General features: G+C 46.9%; 1 protein-coding gene across 1 annotated transcript in view; it reads left to right on the plus strand.

The window, feature by feature from the left end:
• The window catches only part of CUL3 (cullin 3), a 611,025-nt gene extending 592,607 nt beyond the window's left edge, over positions 1 to 18,418 (plus strand). The window contains exon 16 of the mRNA XM_085634401.1: positions 17,172 to 18,418. Within this exon, the coding sequence (XP_085490527.1) occupies positions 17,172 to 17,303 (132 nt within the window). The 3' untranslated portion in view covers positions 17,304 to 18,418. The remainder of the gene's footprint in view (positions 1 to 17,171) is intronic.
• The last annotated feature ends 560 nt before the right edge of the window (positions 18,419 to 18,978 follow it).

Genomic DNA, 18,978 nt, shown 5'->3' on the forward strand with positions numbered 1-18,978 from the left:
GCGGCGCCTCCGCAGAAGAAGATCCCCACACTTAGCGACTAAAGGATATATATGTTTGTAGGAAGTGCCTCTTAAGAAATGCGCTTGGTTCCAAAATGGCCCATGCAGTAGATTGGCGCCTGGGTCTTAGCAACACCATAAAGGATTCCCCCCGCTTCGCATCTACGGCGTAAATTCCACATAATAGAACTGAAATTGTATCTCCTGTCCAGACCTATAAGGATGTCCCAGATTCGCTCCTTGACTATGCGAGAAAGATCCGGGAGGCACTACTCTGAAGACATGCGGACACTGGTCCTGTCCTCCTGCCGCCTCACTGCATAGATTACACCCCTATGCTTTTGAGTCATTGAGAATTTTGGGACCGACTGAACTTCAAGATGGCCGCCTCAGTTGGTCTCTCCACGATACCCCACCACTCCTGGACAACAGAACTGGTCATCGACCTGATCTTAACCACATCCCTCACCTGACCTTGATCCTGCTCTCCCTGTAGGACATGTACTTTTCGAACTTTCCCTCGACCGTGGAGACCCTGCCATTTGACTGATGCCTGGTGGAGCTGCCTGTTAGCTGAAGAGGAGACGGGCTGTGGATCCCCCCTCGGCCGTCACCTACCCAGCCGGACATTGGGCAGACGTTCCTTCGTCTCTGTCTTATACCCCCTACCCCTTCACCCTCTACGCTCCCTTCTTCTTGCCTTTTATCCCTTTAATGTTTTTCTGTTGAGACCTAGCTATCTGACCGATGCCCTGAGGAGCTACCTGATAGCTGAAGAGGAGATGGGCTGCGGATTCGCCCTCAGCCGTTACTGACCCATCCGGGCCTTGGGCAGACTTTCCCTTCGTCTCTCCGTTGTATCTATACCCTACCCCTTTCTCCCATACCCCCTTACCCTTCTCACTCCATTTTCCTTTTCTTCTATGCTCCTTAAATGTTTTTACTGGAATAATTGATAATATGTAACTGATGTAAGTTTGCAACTATGTGGAACCTTATGTAAAGCGCTCTGATACCTTCGGGGCTAGCCAGCGCTATATAAAACTCTTTAAATAAATAAAGGTATATACGTGGTAAAGGTATCTGCATGGTAAAATACTGCATAGTAAAGGCAATGCATGGTAAAAGCATTAAAGGCATTGTGTTGTAATGGTTACGTGGTAAAGGCATGCATTGTAAATGCATACAGCAACTTAGGCAGCTAATGCAAAGTGTTACCTGTAACTAGCTGTCAGAAGCTTGTCCATATGTATAGTTTCATGTGCCACCCCCTTGTCCCGTGGATAAAATTTAGTGGGCCTGTTATTTCAGCTTTACAAAGCATTTCATCTTTAACTTCACACACACAAAAAGTCAATTCTGTTCCTATTTGTACATTAGTCATAGGGCGAAAAAAAGGACAAAGAAACACACACTCATCTGTATTGCTGCTGGAGCAGCGAAGAAAGAGGGGGATAGACTGGCTACACGGGATGTTATACGGCAGACTGGGACATGATTGGATGGACTTTGTTTTGATATTCCCTGATATTCATGGAAAATGTAGTCTTTTTTTAAATTTCTTAAAATTGCTGCTGGAGTTTATAGGTTATAAATAAAGTGAAGAAAGTACAGCCTAATCCTCGCCTCTGTCTTTAATAGAATTTAAACTTTCCTTTACGATAGCTAGGCAGTGTTTCATTCGGTTCCTATTTTGGGGTGCGGACCGATGCAGTAATCTACGGTGGTGGAGTCTGTTTGCTTCTCCCTTTTTGGTTTCAGCTTTCTGGTGATTAGTGATTCTTGAAACTGAAACTTACATCTTGAAGTAAACAACATGCAATAGTCTGAACCGAACACTATGTGGCAGGATAATGAAAAGCATGTGATTCTGCCACATGACAACATCAAACAGTTTGATTACAGGTAGGTAACATTTTCCTTCACCCGTCCTACCACTAAATTAAATAATAACTCCCCAATGCTTGAGAGACAGATAGAACTCCATGTAGGTAATGGTGGTACTTCGTAGTTGGCATTCACTCTATAATCTATCTTTTGTGTTTCCCAAATAACTTTACAGGTCATGATTTCAATGGCATAAAAAGATTTTTGGTTGATGTTTTTTCTTTAAAATACCTTGATTCGATAGTATTGTTCCAGTTACTGTGCTGTATGTTGGGCAGTCACTAGATTGCTGTGAACTAAGTACCCTTCTCTAATTTCCTGCATAGTTTATTTACAAGTGGTCAAGAGTTTCTTTTCAGTGGCAGGTTCACATATTTGCATTCATTTCCAGTGGTTCTTAATTTGGACTCTGTATAGAAAGCGTAGATTGGCTCAATCAGTTGGAATGCTTACAGTGCTGGCTATAATGGCTGATTTGTCTACATTCTAGGTTCAGTGGCACAGCCATGTAGCACATGTAGTAGGGATGTTTATTTTCCTATGTTAGGTAGTGCTTAGGAACCAGGTGCTAATAACTTTATTGCCGATCTTGTGACAGTTTTCACTCTTGGTTCTATAATTGCAGGGGCAGACATTCAATAAAAATTTTATGTTAAATAATGGTGTGATAGTGTTATTTTGTTCCACCAACTCGAATAATCAGTATTTTTTTGCCTTCCAGGCAGCTTTCGGGTTATGCAGCAAAAATAAATATAAGTATATATATATCTATATATATATCTATATATATATCTATAGAGATAGAGATATAGAGATATAGAGATAGAGATATAGAGATATAGATATATATATATATATATTCACTGATAAAACCATAGGTTTCAGGGACGTTCTAGTTAGTTTGACATATCTGAAAGAGACACGTTAGTGATAGATTCCTTACCTTAGAATATCCCCCGGCGTCAGACTGGATCCGGAAAGTTTTGCTAGCAGTATCCCTGCGCATCAGTAGGTGGCGTCATGCGGCTCCGCATCCGTCGCTGGCGTCGTAAGCGCCGAGATGACGTCTCGAAGACTACTTAGGCGCCACCCATGCGCGCTGACGTCAGTTATTTCTTTTTCCGCGCCAGAAAGCGCAGATCCGGTTAGAGCATGTACCTTAGTCACTTTTTGACTACCCTTTTTGAGACTTTTGTCTCCTGTACAATTTTGGTTTCCTTGATGCACGTAGGGATGCCTGGATTTAAGTCTTGTGGGGCCTGCTGTCGCAATATGTCTGTGGCGGACCCACACGATGTCTGCCTCTACTGCCTGGAGACAGACCACGACTCCCGGGTCTGTCGGGCCATGGCCTCGAAGGCCTTGAGGGAGCAGTGCCGGAAGCTGCTGGAGGTCCGGCACTCGTCCCAGCACAGTTCCCGGTCCAGGGGCCGTTCCAGGAACCTCTCTCTGGGCCGCAGTCGTCGCTCCTTGGGCTCCAAGTCTTCACATTCGGATTCGGGTAAGAGACGACACAAAAAGAAGTCGAAGAAGCGTGTTTGCTCTCCGACGTCCCCCTGTCAGTCCCCGGATGCGGCCGAGGGGGTTGTGCCCCTGCGGCTCCTTCGGAGCCCGGGAGTCCCGCGGCCTACCCACCTTACCCGGGTCCGTCGTCGACTCCCGCACAGGTGCAAGAATTTCTCGCTACAATGGACCGCCTCTTTAGGCCTCAGGCTCCCGCCGGCGCGCCTTCGGGCCCCGCGGTCCTGTGTCCGGATCCTGTTGGGCCACCGGCACCACCGGCGTATCCAGCTTCGGTGCCACAGGATCCTGCGCCGTTTGCTCCAGCCACGGCGCCACAAGGTCCAGCGCTGCCAGCTCTAGCCCCAGCGCCACCCTCTTCGCCGCCGCCGCAGTGGGTGCCATTTGTTCCGCCCTTGCCCAGGTTCCAGGACCATTTTGTTCCTACCTGGGATCCGCATTGGGACACGGCGCCAGCTCGGCCATGGCCGGCGCCGTTCTTGGCACCGTTCCAGATGTCGTTTGTTCCTTCTCCGGCTCCTGCTCTGCCGCCGTGGTCTGTACCACATGCGAAGGAGGTGGAGGGCGACTGGGAGGGGTCCGAGGACCCTCTTGCCCGTCAGTGTGACTCCGAGCAGGACTGGGTGGATGCCGGCGACCTCGACATCTCCTCTTACTCGGGGTTTGCCTCTCCCCCGCCTACCATGGAGGAGGGCGCCTCCTATACGATGGTGATTTGTCGGGCAGCGGAGGTCCTCAACCTTGATCTCCCTACGGTGGCCCTCAAAACTAATCTCCTCACTGAATTGATCCAGATGGTGTCCACTTCGTAGGAGCCCCTGCTACCATTTAACGACGCCCTCTCTGATGTCTTGCTGGGCACTTGGTAGCGGCCAGCCACATGGGCCTCTGTGGATAAGAATGTCGCCAGGCGTCCCCATCCAGCGCCTGGTGACCCCATTCATCCTACGCCTGAGAGCCTGGTTATCCAAGCCTCGACATCACAGAGTGCCTTTCCCACGGCTCCGCCGGATAAGGACTTAAGAAGCTGGAGCAGTTCGGCCAGCTTGGGGCTGCGGTCGGTGAACACCGCATGCCTATTGGGTCACTATTCCCACAAGGTGTGGGATACGGTTGCACAGCTGTTACCTCAGTGTCCTGAAGAGACCCAAGCCTTTGATGGCACTCGCCTGTTTGGCAAAAAGGCCTCGCAGGCCACGACCAAGTCCTTAGGTCTTTCCGCAAAAAGCCCAGCCACTCCTGGTTTTTGTTTCTTTCGTGGCCACGGTAGAGGCGCCCAGACACGTTTCTTCAGCAAGCCTGTGTAGAACCAGCCTCAGTGCGGACACAACCTCCGTAGTGGCGGATCTGGGAATCCGCATGGGGGTCAGTCCAACTCTACCCCCGCTGCTTCTACCTCCAAACCTTCCTAATCCGAGCTTTGTGGAGCACCCCACACCAGTGGGTGGCAGGATCCGCCATCACCTCCCCCACTGGCACGCTATTAGATCAGACAAGTGTGTGTTGAAGATCATCTGCAAGAGTTACTCCCTTCCCTTTCAGTCCACCCCTCCAGCCATGCCACCTCGGTACCACCGCATGTCAGGGGACCACTTGGCAACTCTCCAGCAGGAAGTTACAGCCCTCTTGGCCAACGGGGCCATCTAGTGCGTTCCTGGGCCGGAACTAGGGAGTGGTTGTTATTCCCACTACTTTCTGGTCCTCAAGAAGGACAAAGGGGGTGTGCATCCCATCTTGGATCTCCGGAATGTCAACCACTTCCACCAAAAGGAGAAGTTCAAAATGCTGACTCTAGCTCAGGTCTTGGCTGCCCTCGACCCTGGATGGTAGCGTTGGACTTGCAGGACGCATATTTTCACATCCCCGTCCTGCCGGCCCACCGGCATTACCTGCGGTTCACAGTACGCCAGGAGCATTGTCAGTTTGCAGTGCTCCCCTTCAGCCTTAACAGCGCCCCTAGAGTGTTCACGAAGGTGATGGCGGTGGTCGCAGCTCACCTGCGCAGGTCAAGTGTGTCATTCTTCCCTTACCTCAATGACTGGTTGCTGAAGGCGGGCTCGCCCAAGACAGTCGTCAACCACTTTCAGACTACGGTCGACCTCCTGCATTTGCTGGGGTTCTCCATCAATGTGCTGAAGTCGCACCTGAGTCCCTCTCAGAAGCTCCCCTTCATCGGCGCGGTTCTGGATTCAACGCTGTTTCGGGTTTATCCTCCCGAGCAGCGAGTCCGGGATATTCAGGCTATGATTCCGATCTTTCAGCCTCTGTCCCGGGTTTCAGTCAGGCAACCGGCGTGAGGTGTATCTTTCATTTCCAGATCTGGACGTGCTATCCACGCACGATATTACTTTCGATTGTATCTTACTCCTATTGAGCTATATCACTCACGCTGGCGAACCGTGTGGGTCGGAATTAACACCACACGTCAATTGATACTGATTGAAGGCGATACAGCCTTGAAAAAGTCGCATGTAAATTGAGAAGGCGACGAAACACGCGTTGGCATTGGCTTTTCAACTGAATCACAGTTCTTGGTATTAAAGAAGGACCTAGAAGAAAACCAAAAAACAAGTCTCGCATCAGAAAATTCTTTTGGAATGGACTGTTTTTTGAATTTTTACATTAAGACCACTGTGATGTTATATATGTTGTGTGCTAAGGGTTTTGTATCTATTTGTGTACTGTAGCTTTCAGCCACAGTCTTGTTTGAAGAGTTTGGTGGTTCTCCTCTCCCCCTTTTAGCACCATACCAAACACTTTTACACAATTGATATTTGGAGTGAATATTTCCAGGCGCGCCTTCCCTATTAACAAATACCACTACCTTTGCAATTGACCATCCTTCTTTATTGCCAAAGGTGGTCACGCCCTTCCACATCGGGCAGACCATCACTTTGCCTACCTTCTTTCCGCCTACGCTTCCTTCGAGGGAGGAAGAGAGGCTCCACCGTCTGGACCCAAAACATGCGCTCGCTTTCTTTCTAAAGCGTACACAGCAGTTCTGGGTGGATGGCCAGCTCTTTGTTGGCTACGTGGGTGCCAAAAAAGGTCGGGCTGTACACAAACGGACCATCTCTCGGTGGGTTGATCTGTGCGTCAAAGCATGTTACTCCTTAGCTAAGAAGGAGCCTCCTGTGGGGCTGCGTGCCCATTCTACCAGGGCAACTGCAGCCACTACTGCCTTGGGACGTGGCATCCCCTTGCAGGACATTTGTCAGGCAGCTATGTGGGCCTCGCTGCACACATTTACCAAGCATTACTGCCTTGACAGTCAGGTCCGGAGAGACATCTTCTTTGGCCGTTCTGTTCTCCGTGACTTTCTGGTGTAATCTATTTGCAGACCCACCACCGGGGTTGGTATTGCTGGGGTATCTATTCTAAGGTAAGGAATCTATCACTAACGTGTCTCTTTCAGATGCACAAGTTACTACTTGTGTAACGATATATCTGTAAGAGACATTAGTTAGTGATAGATTCCTTACCGCCCCACCCATCCTCCCCGTTCTGCGAACTGATTCTAGGGTTAAGGTCATCCCCCTTTCAGGGCCCTAGTTTCATGGCACCAGTGGTCAGTTTCTTGCATGGCTCTGCGTTCCTGGTGCGGAAAGTCGTGTACAGAGCTGACGTCTGCACGCATGCGTGGCGCCTAAGAAGTCTCAGTGACGTCATCTTGGCGCTTCTGATTCCAGTAACGAACGCGGAGCCGCACGACGCCACCTACTGACGCGCAGGGGTACTGCTACAATAAACGTTCCGGATCCAGTCTGACGCCTGGGGATATTCTAAGGTAAGGAATCTATCACTAACTAATGTCTCTCTCATATATATCGTTACACTAGTAGTAACTTGTGCGTTTGGGAATACCAAAGCTCTGGGAATCATGGGGTTTGTATGACGTCATTTAGTTGTCTAGTAACTTGTGCGTTTGGGAATACCAAAGCTCTGGGAATCATGGGGTTTGTATGACGTCATTTAGTTGTCTGTGTAGTGTGCCCTAATGGACTGGAACTACCATCAGCCCGGGTAATCATTGTGCTTGTAATCAGTGATGCCATTAAGGGGTTAAAGCTTACTTATATGTGCCATATGAATGTCAAAGAACAAGTTACCTGGTACATTTATGTTTAACTGGGGTGCTGGACTGGCAAATATACTTTTTGGGAGTGAAATAGAAAGTTTGGTGCAGCCGACTTAGTCGGTGAGAAAGATTGCCAGTAGGGGGGTAAACCTTTCTTTTTACGTGCAATACGAATGTAAAATAATTACACTTTAACTTTAAGATTAATTTGGTATGAGCCAGACATAGCTGCAAGTGTTTAGGATATCAGAGAGTGGTGATGTTATTCATCTTTAGGTGTCTACACATGATTATTACATGCTATTCACATAGCCCAGTGTGTTGTCTGCGGTATGTTTTGTACTGCAAGAGAACATTCATCATCTCTTGAGTGTGGCTCAGGTGGCCCCACGGGATGGCATACGCGTGTGTGTGTCTTGTAGGCCCATCGTTTTTCTTTTTCCAATGTTCTCTGGGCTGATCCCATGCCGCCTTTGACTTTTCCAATCACAGTCCATTTCAGATCCTAATCTGGGTTTCCCATTTCTACATAGTGGGCTGTGAGTCTAGTTCATATCCTAGCACACTGTATAGTGCTTCTGTGTTCACTTATACGTATTTTCACCTTCCTGGTTGTCATCCCAATATATTGGTTGTTACAGGGACATGCAATCATGTAGATGGCGTTTTCTAGTGTTGCTGTTGGTATGGTGTCTATGCTCCCATGAGAAAGGGAGGCCTAATCAATGAAATGTGTTTGTGCTGTAAAAGGGCATGCTGTGCAAGAACCACAAGGGTAGTGACCCTTCACTTGAGGATTGTCCAAAAGGGTAGTTTGTTTCTCTTGTTGGTTTCTCCAACTACTGCTGTGTACCAGAATATCCCGAATGCTGCTGTTCCGTCTGAAGGAGAATAACGTTTTTTTCGAAGAACAGTTGGTTGGAGGTGAGAATGTGCCATTTTTGGTTTATTATTTTCTTTATGATGTTTGAAGACTAGTTGTATGTAGTTACACATCGGTGAGTAGGTTTCCTCTTTCACATTAGTTTCAAGCAAGGCCGATCGGGGAGTGTTCCGGGCTCTTTTCTAGGCCTGTTCTATAATCCTTTTGGGATATGCCTTCTCCTGTAGTTTCATAGCACGTTTTTCTGACTCTTCTTTGAAGCTGTGCAGATCTGAGCAGTTCATTCTAATCCTAAGAAACTGTCCCACTGGGAGATTCTCTCTCAAAGAACGTGGGTGGGTGCTGTTAAACTGGAGTAAGCTGTTATGGTCTGTGGGTTTCGTGTAGAGGGGGCTTTCCAGTTTGCCATTTCTTGCTATGATATTTACATCTAGAAAATATGCCATGGTGGTATGTGTGGTCATAGTAAAGCTGAGGTATGGGTTTAGTTGTTTGAGCCAGCCTTTGAATACTTGGATACTTCTCTCATCATCATGCCATATAACCAGGATATCATCTGTATAACGGCGCCACTCGCGTATCTCAATGTTGAAAGAATTGTTGGTCCATATGTTATCATCTTCCAGTTGGTTCATGTACAGGTATGCAATACTTGGGGCAAATGTGCTGCTAATGGAAGTTCTATAACTAATGGGTGAGTGATTTCATAAGTTGATTACGAATGAATGGCAATATAATCACAACATGACCATTTGGTGAATTTCTGTGCACTAACAATGGATGTATATTTGTAACTGTGCTTAACAGTTAGTAACTTATACAAGCATGTTTTTTTTTAAACTGCGTGGACTTTTAATAATGAATGTGACAAGTCCGCAAAGGTGATATATAATTACGGATACACCCAGAAAATCCCCACAAGAGAAGCGTGATTGTGGAACATTCACAACCACATTTTTGGGCTAAATGGGGAACAAATATTCCCAAGTCACCATGAAATGAGCATGCAATTGGTGACGCATGCCTTCACACAGAATCTCATACTGGCATTCCACATGACGCATTTGACCAACCACAAAGTATGATACTGGCACACGCGGTTACAAGTGCCAGTACAGTCTGTTTTTATTTTCGGGTTGGACCTAGGAAAAAACAACAGAATAAAGGTCAAGTAGGTGCACTTAGGTTCAGGCAGACACCTGCACATCACTTAATATAAAGTTTGGGAAGCCTCTTGAACTTAACACACCAGGGATTAGAAACATCACCCTGATGAAAGCCCAGGACCCCGTAGGGCCACAGCATAGGGCTGAAACATATTAGTTTAGGGTCATAGGACCATCATATCCTCAATACCCAACGAATTCCCCTTTTAATATCCCTAACCACTCCGTGAATAAAGGAATACCTAGGAGTAATCAAAGGATTTTTAATCTTTATGCCCCCTGGTCTGCTTCTTTTAAGTGCTCCCTGAAATATGGTTGAGACCACCCTGACCTTTAGGAGTCAGAGTGAACCCGATGATGAAGCATGACACTTCTAGAGTGTGTGATGGTTATATAAAGAAAAATAATTATGTTCGAGGCATATGAGCTGCAGATTGTACACTTAGCATAGATCGCCATCTGGTGTTGGGCCCGGATGTTTGCAGTTTGTTTTTCTTCTTGGACAGTCTTTGGAAGTCACGAGTTTGGTGACTCCTCCTTCGGTCCGTACTGCGCATGGGCTTCGGCTCCATCCTCAGATTGTTTTTTTCCGCCATCGGGCTCGGATGTGATACTTCGTGCTCCGGCTTCGAACTTCTACGGTTCCAGCCTCGACGGAAAATCCTCGATTCTTCGAGTTTCTTCATCATCATCTTCATCTCTCGAAGCGGCACTTTCTCCATCCCGTACATCGACACCGGCCTTCGGGCCCTCCGCGACTCCGGTCCCAGCCGATGGAAAGGACTCCGTTCAAAAAGTGCCCAAAATGTGGGTCTAAATTTCCCCACACCGACCTCCATCAGGTGTGTAACCTTTGCCTCTCTCCAGAACACGAGGCTAGAGACTGCCCCGCCTGCAAGTCTTTTCGATCGAAGAAGACCATCCGAGATCGAAGAGCTCGACGCACCATGGCGCACTCATCCTCTGCAGCTCCACCGGACATCTTCGGAGACGGCGCCGAAGCTTCGGGGCAAACACACACCGAGCAGGAGGAAGACGTCGTCAGCGCTTCCGAGGCCGACGACTCCGACGTGGAGGACGTTACACCAGCGCAGCGGGCCGTGAGTACTATGCCCCCTCCCACCCCCGCGCCGAAAACCAAAGAGACTCAGGTTACTCCCTCGCCTGCCGGCCTGGGCAAAACCAAAGCTTCTATCACCCCACCTTCGGGCCCGGTGTCGAAGCCTCCAAAGTCTCACGGCAGCTCGGGATCGAGCCAGCCGACGCCCGGTGCCGAAAAACAGCAGCCGGCACCTAAGACTGCAAAATCCAGCTCGACTCCGAAGCCACCGGTGCCGAAGCCTGGACACTCGGTGCCGACCAAACACAAAGACAAATCTGTCGGCACCGACGCTCCGGCGCCGAAACCTCATTCGACGCCGAAACTCCCGGAGACCTCAAGAAAGCATGGCGCACACAAACCATCGAAACCCCCGGTTCCGAAATCACCGGTGCCGACAGACGATTCGGCACCATTGGCTCTGTTTACACCAGACCCTTTACAAAAGACTTTGTCCAAAGATCCAAAGACTGGGCTTTTGACTTTAATTACCAAGAAAAGACGCCTTGATACTCCGGCTCCTCCTCCTCCACCCAAAAGGAAGGACTCTGCTACTTCTCCCCTCAGAGTGCCCTCCCCACCACCACCTCCCCTACCTCCTCCACCTCCTCCACCCCCTCCCCCTCCCAGGTCTCCGCCACCCTTACCTCACTACGATCCGGCCCCATCCCCAGATCCGGATGACGGGGACCCGGACAATTACCCGGCGGACGACCCAATGGATCCCACTCCACCAGGGACCCCAGATCCATGGGAGGATTACAATAACCCTGATATACCCAATGTACCTCAGGACGACCTATACCCATCAAGGCCGTCTCCTCCAGAGGACTCCTTAGGGTTTCATCATTTAGTGCAGAGAGCAGCACACTACCATGGGGTGGACATGCACAGTGAACCAGTGGAAGAAGACTTCCTACTGGATACATTTGATATACAAGACAAATCCACTTCTATTTTACCCATGCTTAAGGGTGTCACCAAGCACGCTACAGAGGTGTTCAAAGACCCTGTCAGGGCCAGAGTACTGAACCCTAGAATAGAGAAGAAGTACAAGGCAGCACCCACAGACCCTGCATACATCAAGGGCCCTGCTCCCCTAGATTCCCTAGTTGTCTCCACAGCTAGAAAGCGGGCTAACTCCCAATCCTCAGGAGATGCCCCACCGCCAGACAAGGAATCTAAACTTCTGGACGCGTCTGGTAAACGCACCGCCTCCCAAGCTGCAAACATGTGGCGCATTGCAAACACACAAGCACTGCTTGCGCGATATGATAGAGCACACTATGACGAACTAGAGGCTCTTATGCAGCACCTTCCAGAAAAATACAAGCGCAAGGCTCATGACCTGATACAGGAGGGTAAACTAATTACAAACACCTCCATTAAGTGTGCCCTTGATGCAGCCGACACTGCTTCTAGAGCCATAATTACCAGTGTCCTGCTTCGTCGCCACGCCTGGCTCAGGATCTCGGGGTTCAAGCCTGAAGTCCAGGCATCCATACTCAATCACCCCTTTGACCAGCAAACACTCTTTGGGCCAAAGGTAGACGAAGCGCTGGAAAAGATGAAAAAAGACACGGACACAGCAAAGTCTATGGGGGCACTCCAAACACAAGCCTCTAAACGTTCCTTTCGACGCTCGTCCTTTCGTGGCACAGGCAGAGGCTCCTCCACCGATAACGCCTCTACCTCCTACAAGTCCCCTCCTCAAAATACCTTTTCAAAAGGCAATCAAAGAGGTGGTTACAGAGGCAACAACAATAAGGGCAGGGGCAAAACCAACAACACCTGTTCTGCCACCCCACCCGCACAATGACTCCCCTCCGCTCCACCCAGACCATTCCACTCCGGTCGGGGGCAGACTACAAAACTTTATCCATGTATGGGAGTCCATAACATCGGACAAATGGGTGACCCAAATCATTCGGTCAGGGTACTGTCTCGAACTAACATCTACCCCACCCAATATCCCACCAAGGCACCGGCCAATGTCTCAAGAACATTCCACACTGCTCAAACAAGAGGTACTCTCACTCCTCCAAAAACACGCTATAGAGCAGGTCCCCGTCAATCAGCTAAATCTAGGGGTCTACTCTCTGTACTTCCTGATACCGAAGAAAGACGGGACCCTGAGGCCCATTCTGGACCTCCGGCCTCTAAATGCATACATACATTCAGACCATTTCCACATGGTCACCCTACAACAAGTCCTCCCGCTCCTCTGTCAGGGAGACTTTCTCACTACCTTGGATCTAAAAGACGCATACTTTCACATTCCAATACACCCTTCTCACAGGAAGTACCTCAGGTTTGTGGTGGACGGTCAGCATTACCAATTCACGGTTCTCCCCTTCGGGGTCACCACCGCACCACGGGTGTTTACCAAATGCCTAGCGGTAGTAGCAGCACACCTCAGACGTCAACATGTTCACGTCTTCCCTTACTTAGACGACTGGCTGATAAAAGCCGCGTCCTACGACCAATGTGTGCAACATACAAACAGCACCATCCAACTGCTCCACCAGCTAGGCTTCACGGTGAACTACCAAAAGTCCCACCTTCTACCATCACACACAAAGCAATATCTCGGGACCACTATAGACACCTCCAAAGGTATTGCCTATCCAAACTCAGCCAGAATCACAAGCATTCAAGCCTTACGCAAAACTTTCCTTCCTCAACACTCTCTTCCAGCAAGAGTGTTTATGAAGCTCATAGGAATGATGGCGTCTTGCATCTTCATAGTGCCCCATGCAAGACTCCACATGCGTCCACTTCAGGAGTGCCTAGCACAACAGTGGAACCAGGCCCAGGGTCAGCTGACGGATCTGGTGTTGGTGGACGGCCGCACACATCACTCTCTGCAGTGGTGGAACACCACAAACCTTTCCAAAGGGCGGCCGTTCCTGGACCCGGTTCCTCAGGTGATTCTAACAGTGGACGCATCGCTCTCCGGCTGGGGAGCGCACCTCCTACACCTCACCATGCAAGGTCTATGGACGCCACAGCAAAAATCGCTCCACATCAACCATCTGGAGCTCTTGGCGATCTTTCTAGCCCTAAAATCTTTCCAAAAGCAGATTTCGGGCAAAGCAGTCCTCATTCGCACAGACAACATGACTGCGATGTATTATATACAAAAACAGGGGGGGACACACTCTCCCCAGCTCTCCCGCTTAGCCCAGAGCATATGGAGATGGGCAATTCCCCAAAACATCTTTCTCCTGGCACAGCACGTTCCAGGAGTACAAAACACCATGGCAGATCTGCTCAGCAGACAAACGCAACAACTACACGAATGGGAACTGCATCCACAAGTTCTTCACCCATTCTTCCAACAGTGGGGGCATCCTCAGATAGACCTCTTCGCCACCCACGAAAACAAAAAATGCCCAAGCTTCGCCGCCAGATACCCACACCCATTGTCCAAGGGCAATGCGATATGGATGAACTGGTCAGGCAGATTTGCATACGCCTTTCCACCTCTCCCACTAATTCCATTAGTGGTCAGGAAGCTACAACAGCACTCCCTCACACTCATTCTGGTAGCTCCGACGTGGGCCAGGCAGCCGTGGTACACCACGCTACTACACCTATCAGTGGTACCACATCAAAAACTGCACCTTTCCCCATGCCTCCTAACCCAGAACCATGGAGAAATCAGGCACCCGGACCCAGCTCAGCTCAACCTGGTGATCTGGCTCCTGAAATCTTAGAATTCGGATACCTTAACCTTCCCCCTGACTGCATGAACATCATCATGGAAGCCAGACGTCCTACCACTAGAGCATGCTATGCCGCAAAGTGGAAAAGATTTGTAATTTACTGCCGTAACAATACAATCAACCCCCTAGATGCATCCATACAGCACATCATATGCTATCTGCTCCATCTTCACAGGTGTAACCTGGCATATTCATCCATACGCCTACACCTAGCAGCGATCGCTGCTTATCTACAAAACAGGCAGCATTTATCACTCTTCAGAGTGCCCGCTATTAAAGCCTTCATGGAAGGCCTTAAACGAGTAATTCCTCCCAGGGCACCACCTTCCCCTGTATGGAATCTAAATTTAGTTCTTACACGACTAATGGGTCCGCCCTTCGAACCAATGCACAAATGTGAGCTACAGTTTCTCACCTGGAAAACAGCTTTCCTTGTAGCTATCACTTCCCTTAGAAGGGTTGGTGAAATACAAGCGTTCACCATACAGGAACCCTACATACAAATGCATCACAGCAAGGTCATACTTCGCACAAATCCGAAGTTTCTGCCCAAAGTCATTTCCCCCTTCCACCTCAATCAATCAGTGGAATTACCTGTCTTCTTTTCGCAACCCCAATCTGTTGCAGAAAGGGCCTTACACACACTTGATGTAAAAAGGGCGTTGCTATACTACATACAAAGAACGCAGCCCTTCAGGAAGACTAAACAATTGTTCGTTTCCTTCTCTCCACCACATAAAGGCAACCCCATTTCAAAATCAGGGATAGCTAGGTGGATTGTAAAATGCATACAAATTTGCTATCAAAAGGCAAAGAGAACATTATCTGTTCCCCCTAAAGCCCACTCTACAAGAAAGTTAGGGGCTTCTATGGCTTTTCTAGGGAATATACCCTTAGATGACATCTGCAAGGCAGCCACATGGTCTACACCGCACACCTTCACAAAACACTACTGTGTAGATGTGCATTCCAAGCAGCAAGCTAGGGTGGGCCAGGCTGTACTAAAGACGCTTTTTCAAACAGCTGCAACGGATACCGGTGGTCGCCGCTAAGGTTGGGTACTGCTATATAATCTATGCTAAGTGTACAATCTGCAGCTCATATGCCTCGAACGGAATATGCTACTTACCAGTATGCATCTGTTCTTGGCATGTAGAGCTGCAGAGTTGTACACGCCCACCCGCCTCCCCGGCTACCTGTATCCCTTCCAGTACATCTTATTTAGATACAACACATGGGTTTCTCACTGTTATTACTACGCTCCATCATTTCCCTGTTGGCGAAAAACAATCTGAGGATGGAGCCGAAGCCCATGCGCAGTACGGACCGAAGGAGGAGTCACCAAACTCGTGACTTCCAAAGACTGTCCAAGAAGAAAAACAAACTGCAAACATCCGGGCCCAACACCAGATGGCGATCTATGCTAAGTGTACAACTCTGCAGCTCTACATGCCAAGAACAGATGCATACTGGTAAGTAGCATATTCCTTTCTTTCCTGCCTTTAAACGGATAGTGTACCACTTGAGGAGACTAGTGCCCTGCGTATCATATGTATACAGGGTGGGATACACTTGGTTTATGAGTATTGAATAGGAAAGACGTATCCCTCCAGCAACCCTTCCGTATAGTGGAAGATCCTCTCCACCCTCTTGGCTTGAGATAGAGTTTACCTCCCCTTTCCCAGGCCTCGGGTATCTGTTTTAAACTGCATCCAAATCATTTGAAACAATCCAAGCTTTTGATAATGACCACAGCACGCTTGCAATTTCCAGAGAAGCAGTTCCGCTAGCAGTACGACTGCTGCCGGGACTTCGCCAGGGACCAGCTTCACTACAGCGACAACTTTCCCATCCAGTCCAGACCCACCGTAGCTTTATTGTTCCCTACATCTTAGGGATTAGACTAATTGGATACCAACATCACCTGCGGCTTCAATGTTCACCATTGGCTGGATCAGCGGTCTCAAAACCTCTAACTCCACCATCACCTGCTTCGAGGTGTGTGGAGGGGCTACTATAACTGGGTGAGAAGCGTATAAAATACCACTTTGATCGTCTTTTCACGTAAACAGGTTAACCGAGCCGCAGTCTCACTTTTAATTTTGCGCTACAAGTTTGTTTCTTGTACAATCACATGATTGATCTCATCTCTACTCTTTTACCATGTGTGTGCTGGTAACCATAAAATCATAAAATAACAAGGGAATTACTGCGCTGAAGTTCTGTTTGTGAGACAAAATACTTTGGCTGTTTTACTAATCTGCGCTGCGGGTGGTCTCCTCTGCTGTTGACATGTGCCAACATTAAAAGTTTTTTATAAACAGAGGAATCTTACTCAACTTTGAAGTCAAAGACTATTTTATTTCTATCTTGGTAAATGAGTATATATTGAATAGTGTTTTAAAATTATATTTGGTTGAGAGTAGGGAAACGAGTTAGGTGTGTGGGGTCTAATGGCACCACTACTTGCTTGTAAACTTGTCATATCATGACATTTGTTCAGCTAATTAGAAATATTTTTTCTCAAGATAAATGTTCCTAAATGCTACCCAATATGTTGAATGTTCACAAAGATGTTTGTTGAGCTGTTTTTTTATAGTTCACCTCTTGCACTTCTGAACAGTGTTAAGTTGGCCTGAAAAATGTAATTCATATTTTAGCTGCCCTTTTAAATCTACCAGCAAGTGTAGCTTACCTGTCTGATATGTCAAACACTGTCCTGCTTTGACAGACTTTCTCTATAATGTCCTGCTTTGACAGACTTTCTCTATAATGTTTTGCATTAATGCAGTCATCTTTTTTTTTATAGGTTACTCAGCAGTTAAAAGCCAGATTCCTACCAAGTCCAGTTGTTATTAAAAAGCGTATTGAAGGACTTATTGAGCGAGAATATTTGGCAAGAACACCAGAGGATCGCAAAGTGTACACCTATGTAGCATAAAACATTCAACAAATTGATTTATTCTTGGACTATATTCTTCGCATGAACTTGGAAGCTCTTTTAAATCATTAAACCTTAAGGTGAACATCTCCTCTGTCCAATTCCAGTACATGTTCTAGACGATGCACATCAAGCCGTTACTCCTTCAAATCTTCATCATCAAACGACTGAGCTTCAGGCTTTTCACCGTTCTCCCTCTAAAGATCATCCTTACAGCTCCTTGGGAAAATGTGAATGTCTCATTTTGTTTCCATACTGTATAAAAACAGGATACGAAAATAAAAACTGTTTAAAATACAGCTCTTTAAACAAAATACAATTGTTGGAATTTCATTTCCCCAGGTCTTCAATGTTAATGTAAATGTGTTTCTGTACTGTTGCTTGGTAATTTGCTCATTGTTTAATTTGGGTAAAAGCAGCTTGGTGAAGATAAAAAGGAAATTCACTGATGGATTACCCAGCTTCAGAAGTTTAACGAGTAGTATTTAATAAGATTTGGTCAATGAAACAGAGGCCCAAGAACCTAATTTTAGCATGCTTTACTTCATCAGCCGCTCTCACTTGTTGTAGCGGTAAAACCCAGAGCTTTGTAATTATATTTTAGGGTGGGATGGGGATGGGCCTCTCTCAAACCTTTAGTACCTTGGTTATCCCTTTTGCCATTTGAGTTATTCCAAATTAGGTTCGTCATTGATTTGGTTTGTTCTGGTTTCTTTATGGGGAGGGGGAAAGAAAACTATTTTAGTGTGTATAAACTGTATTATAAGTGCTGTTGTACTCACTGCTGAAGGTGGATTGTACAGGGCGTTGTTTTTATTTCATTTAATGTAGACCAAAATTAAAAATAAATGAACTTGGTGTACAAAAAAACCCACTACTACCAATGTGTTAGAACAGGGAATCAGTGTCGCTAAAAGCATCCCTTTCGAAGAAGCACATCAATCTACACTTTGTTAATAATTGTCAGATATATTTTTTGTTTTGTTCTTTTGCAGCCATAAAATTGCCCCACTTTAAGTACATATTTCGGAAGTTAAAGTGAAGCCATTGTGCACTATTAATTTGCTGTTTTAAAATGCAATCTAAAAAATGCAATAAATATGGTTACTTTAATATTTTTAATGACATTCTCAGTTCTTCCAGAATTTTTATTGCTGATCACGGAATTAAATGGCATAATTGAAAACTCATTTAATATATGGAAACGGTTGAACATATTTTTTTATAGATTTTAAAGCCAACCAGGGTGTTTGGAAATGGCCAGGTCACTGAACTGATGAAAAATGCAGTATAACAATAGAAGTTAAGTTGTAATGTAATAAACTGTATGGGGTTGCTAATTTTTTCTTTCTTTATTTTGTAACTAATAATCTTATGTGGGACAAAATGAATCTGATTATCAGTTTGATCTATTGATGCAGAGTGTTGCTCAGTGCTTGCATTCGTGGCTCCACTCGTCTACATTACCTGATAAAGATGTCGAGCTATTTATTTATTTAAAATGTGAAAACATGAAAGAAAAACACTGAAAATAGGTTTCTAATATATGGTTTTCCTTAAAAATGTAATTGTTTTGGAAACGAAATTCTTGAAGCAAATCTTCAAAAGAACCATCAAAAATCCAGTGTAAAACTTGGGTTCTTTTTGGAATTTTAATTGCCAGAATCTATTGGGT

This window comes from Triturus cristatus, chromosome 11 (genome assembly GCF_964204655.1).
Source record: "Triturus cristatus chromosome 11, aTriCri1.1, whole genome shotgun sequence".
NCBI lineage: Eukaryota > Metazoa > Chordata > Amphibia > Caudata > Salamandridae > Triturus > Triturus cristatus.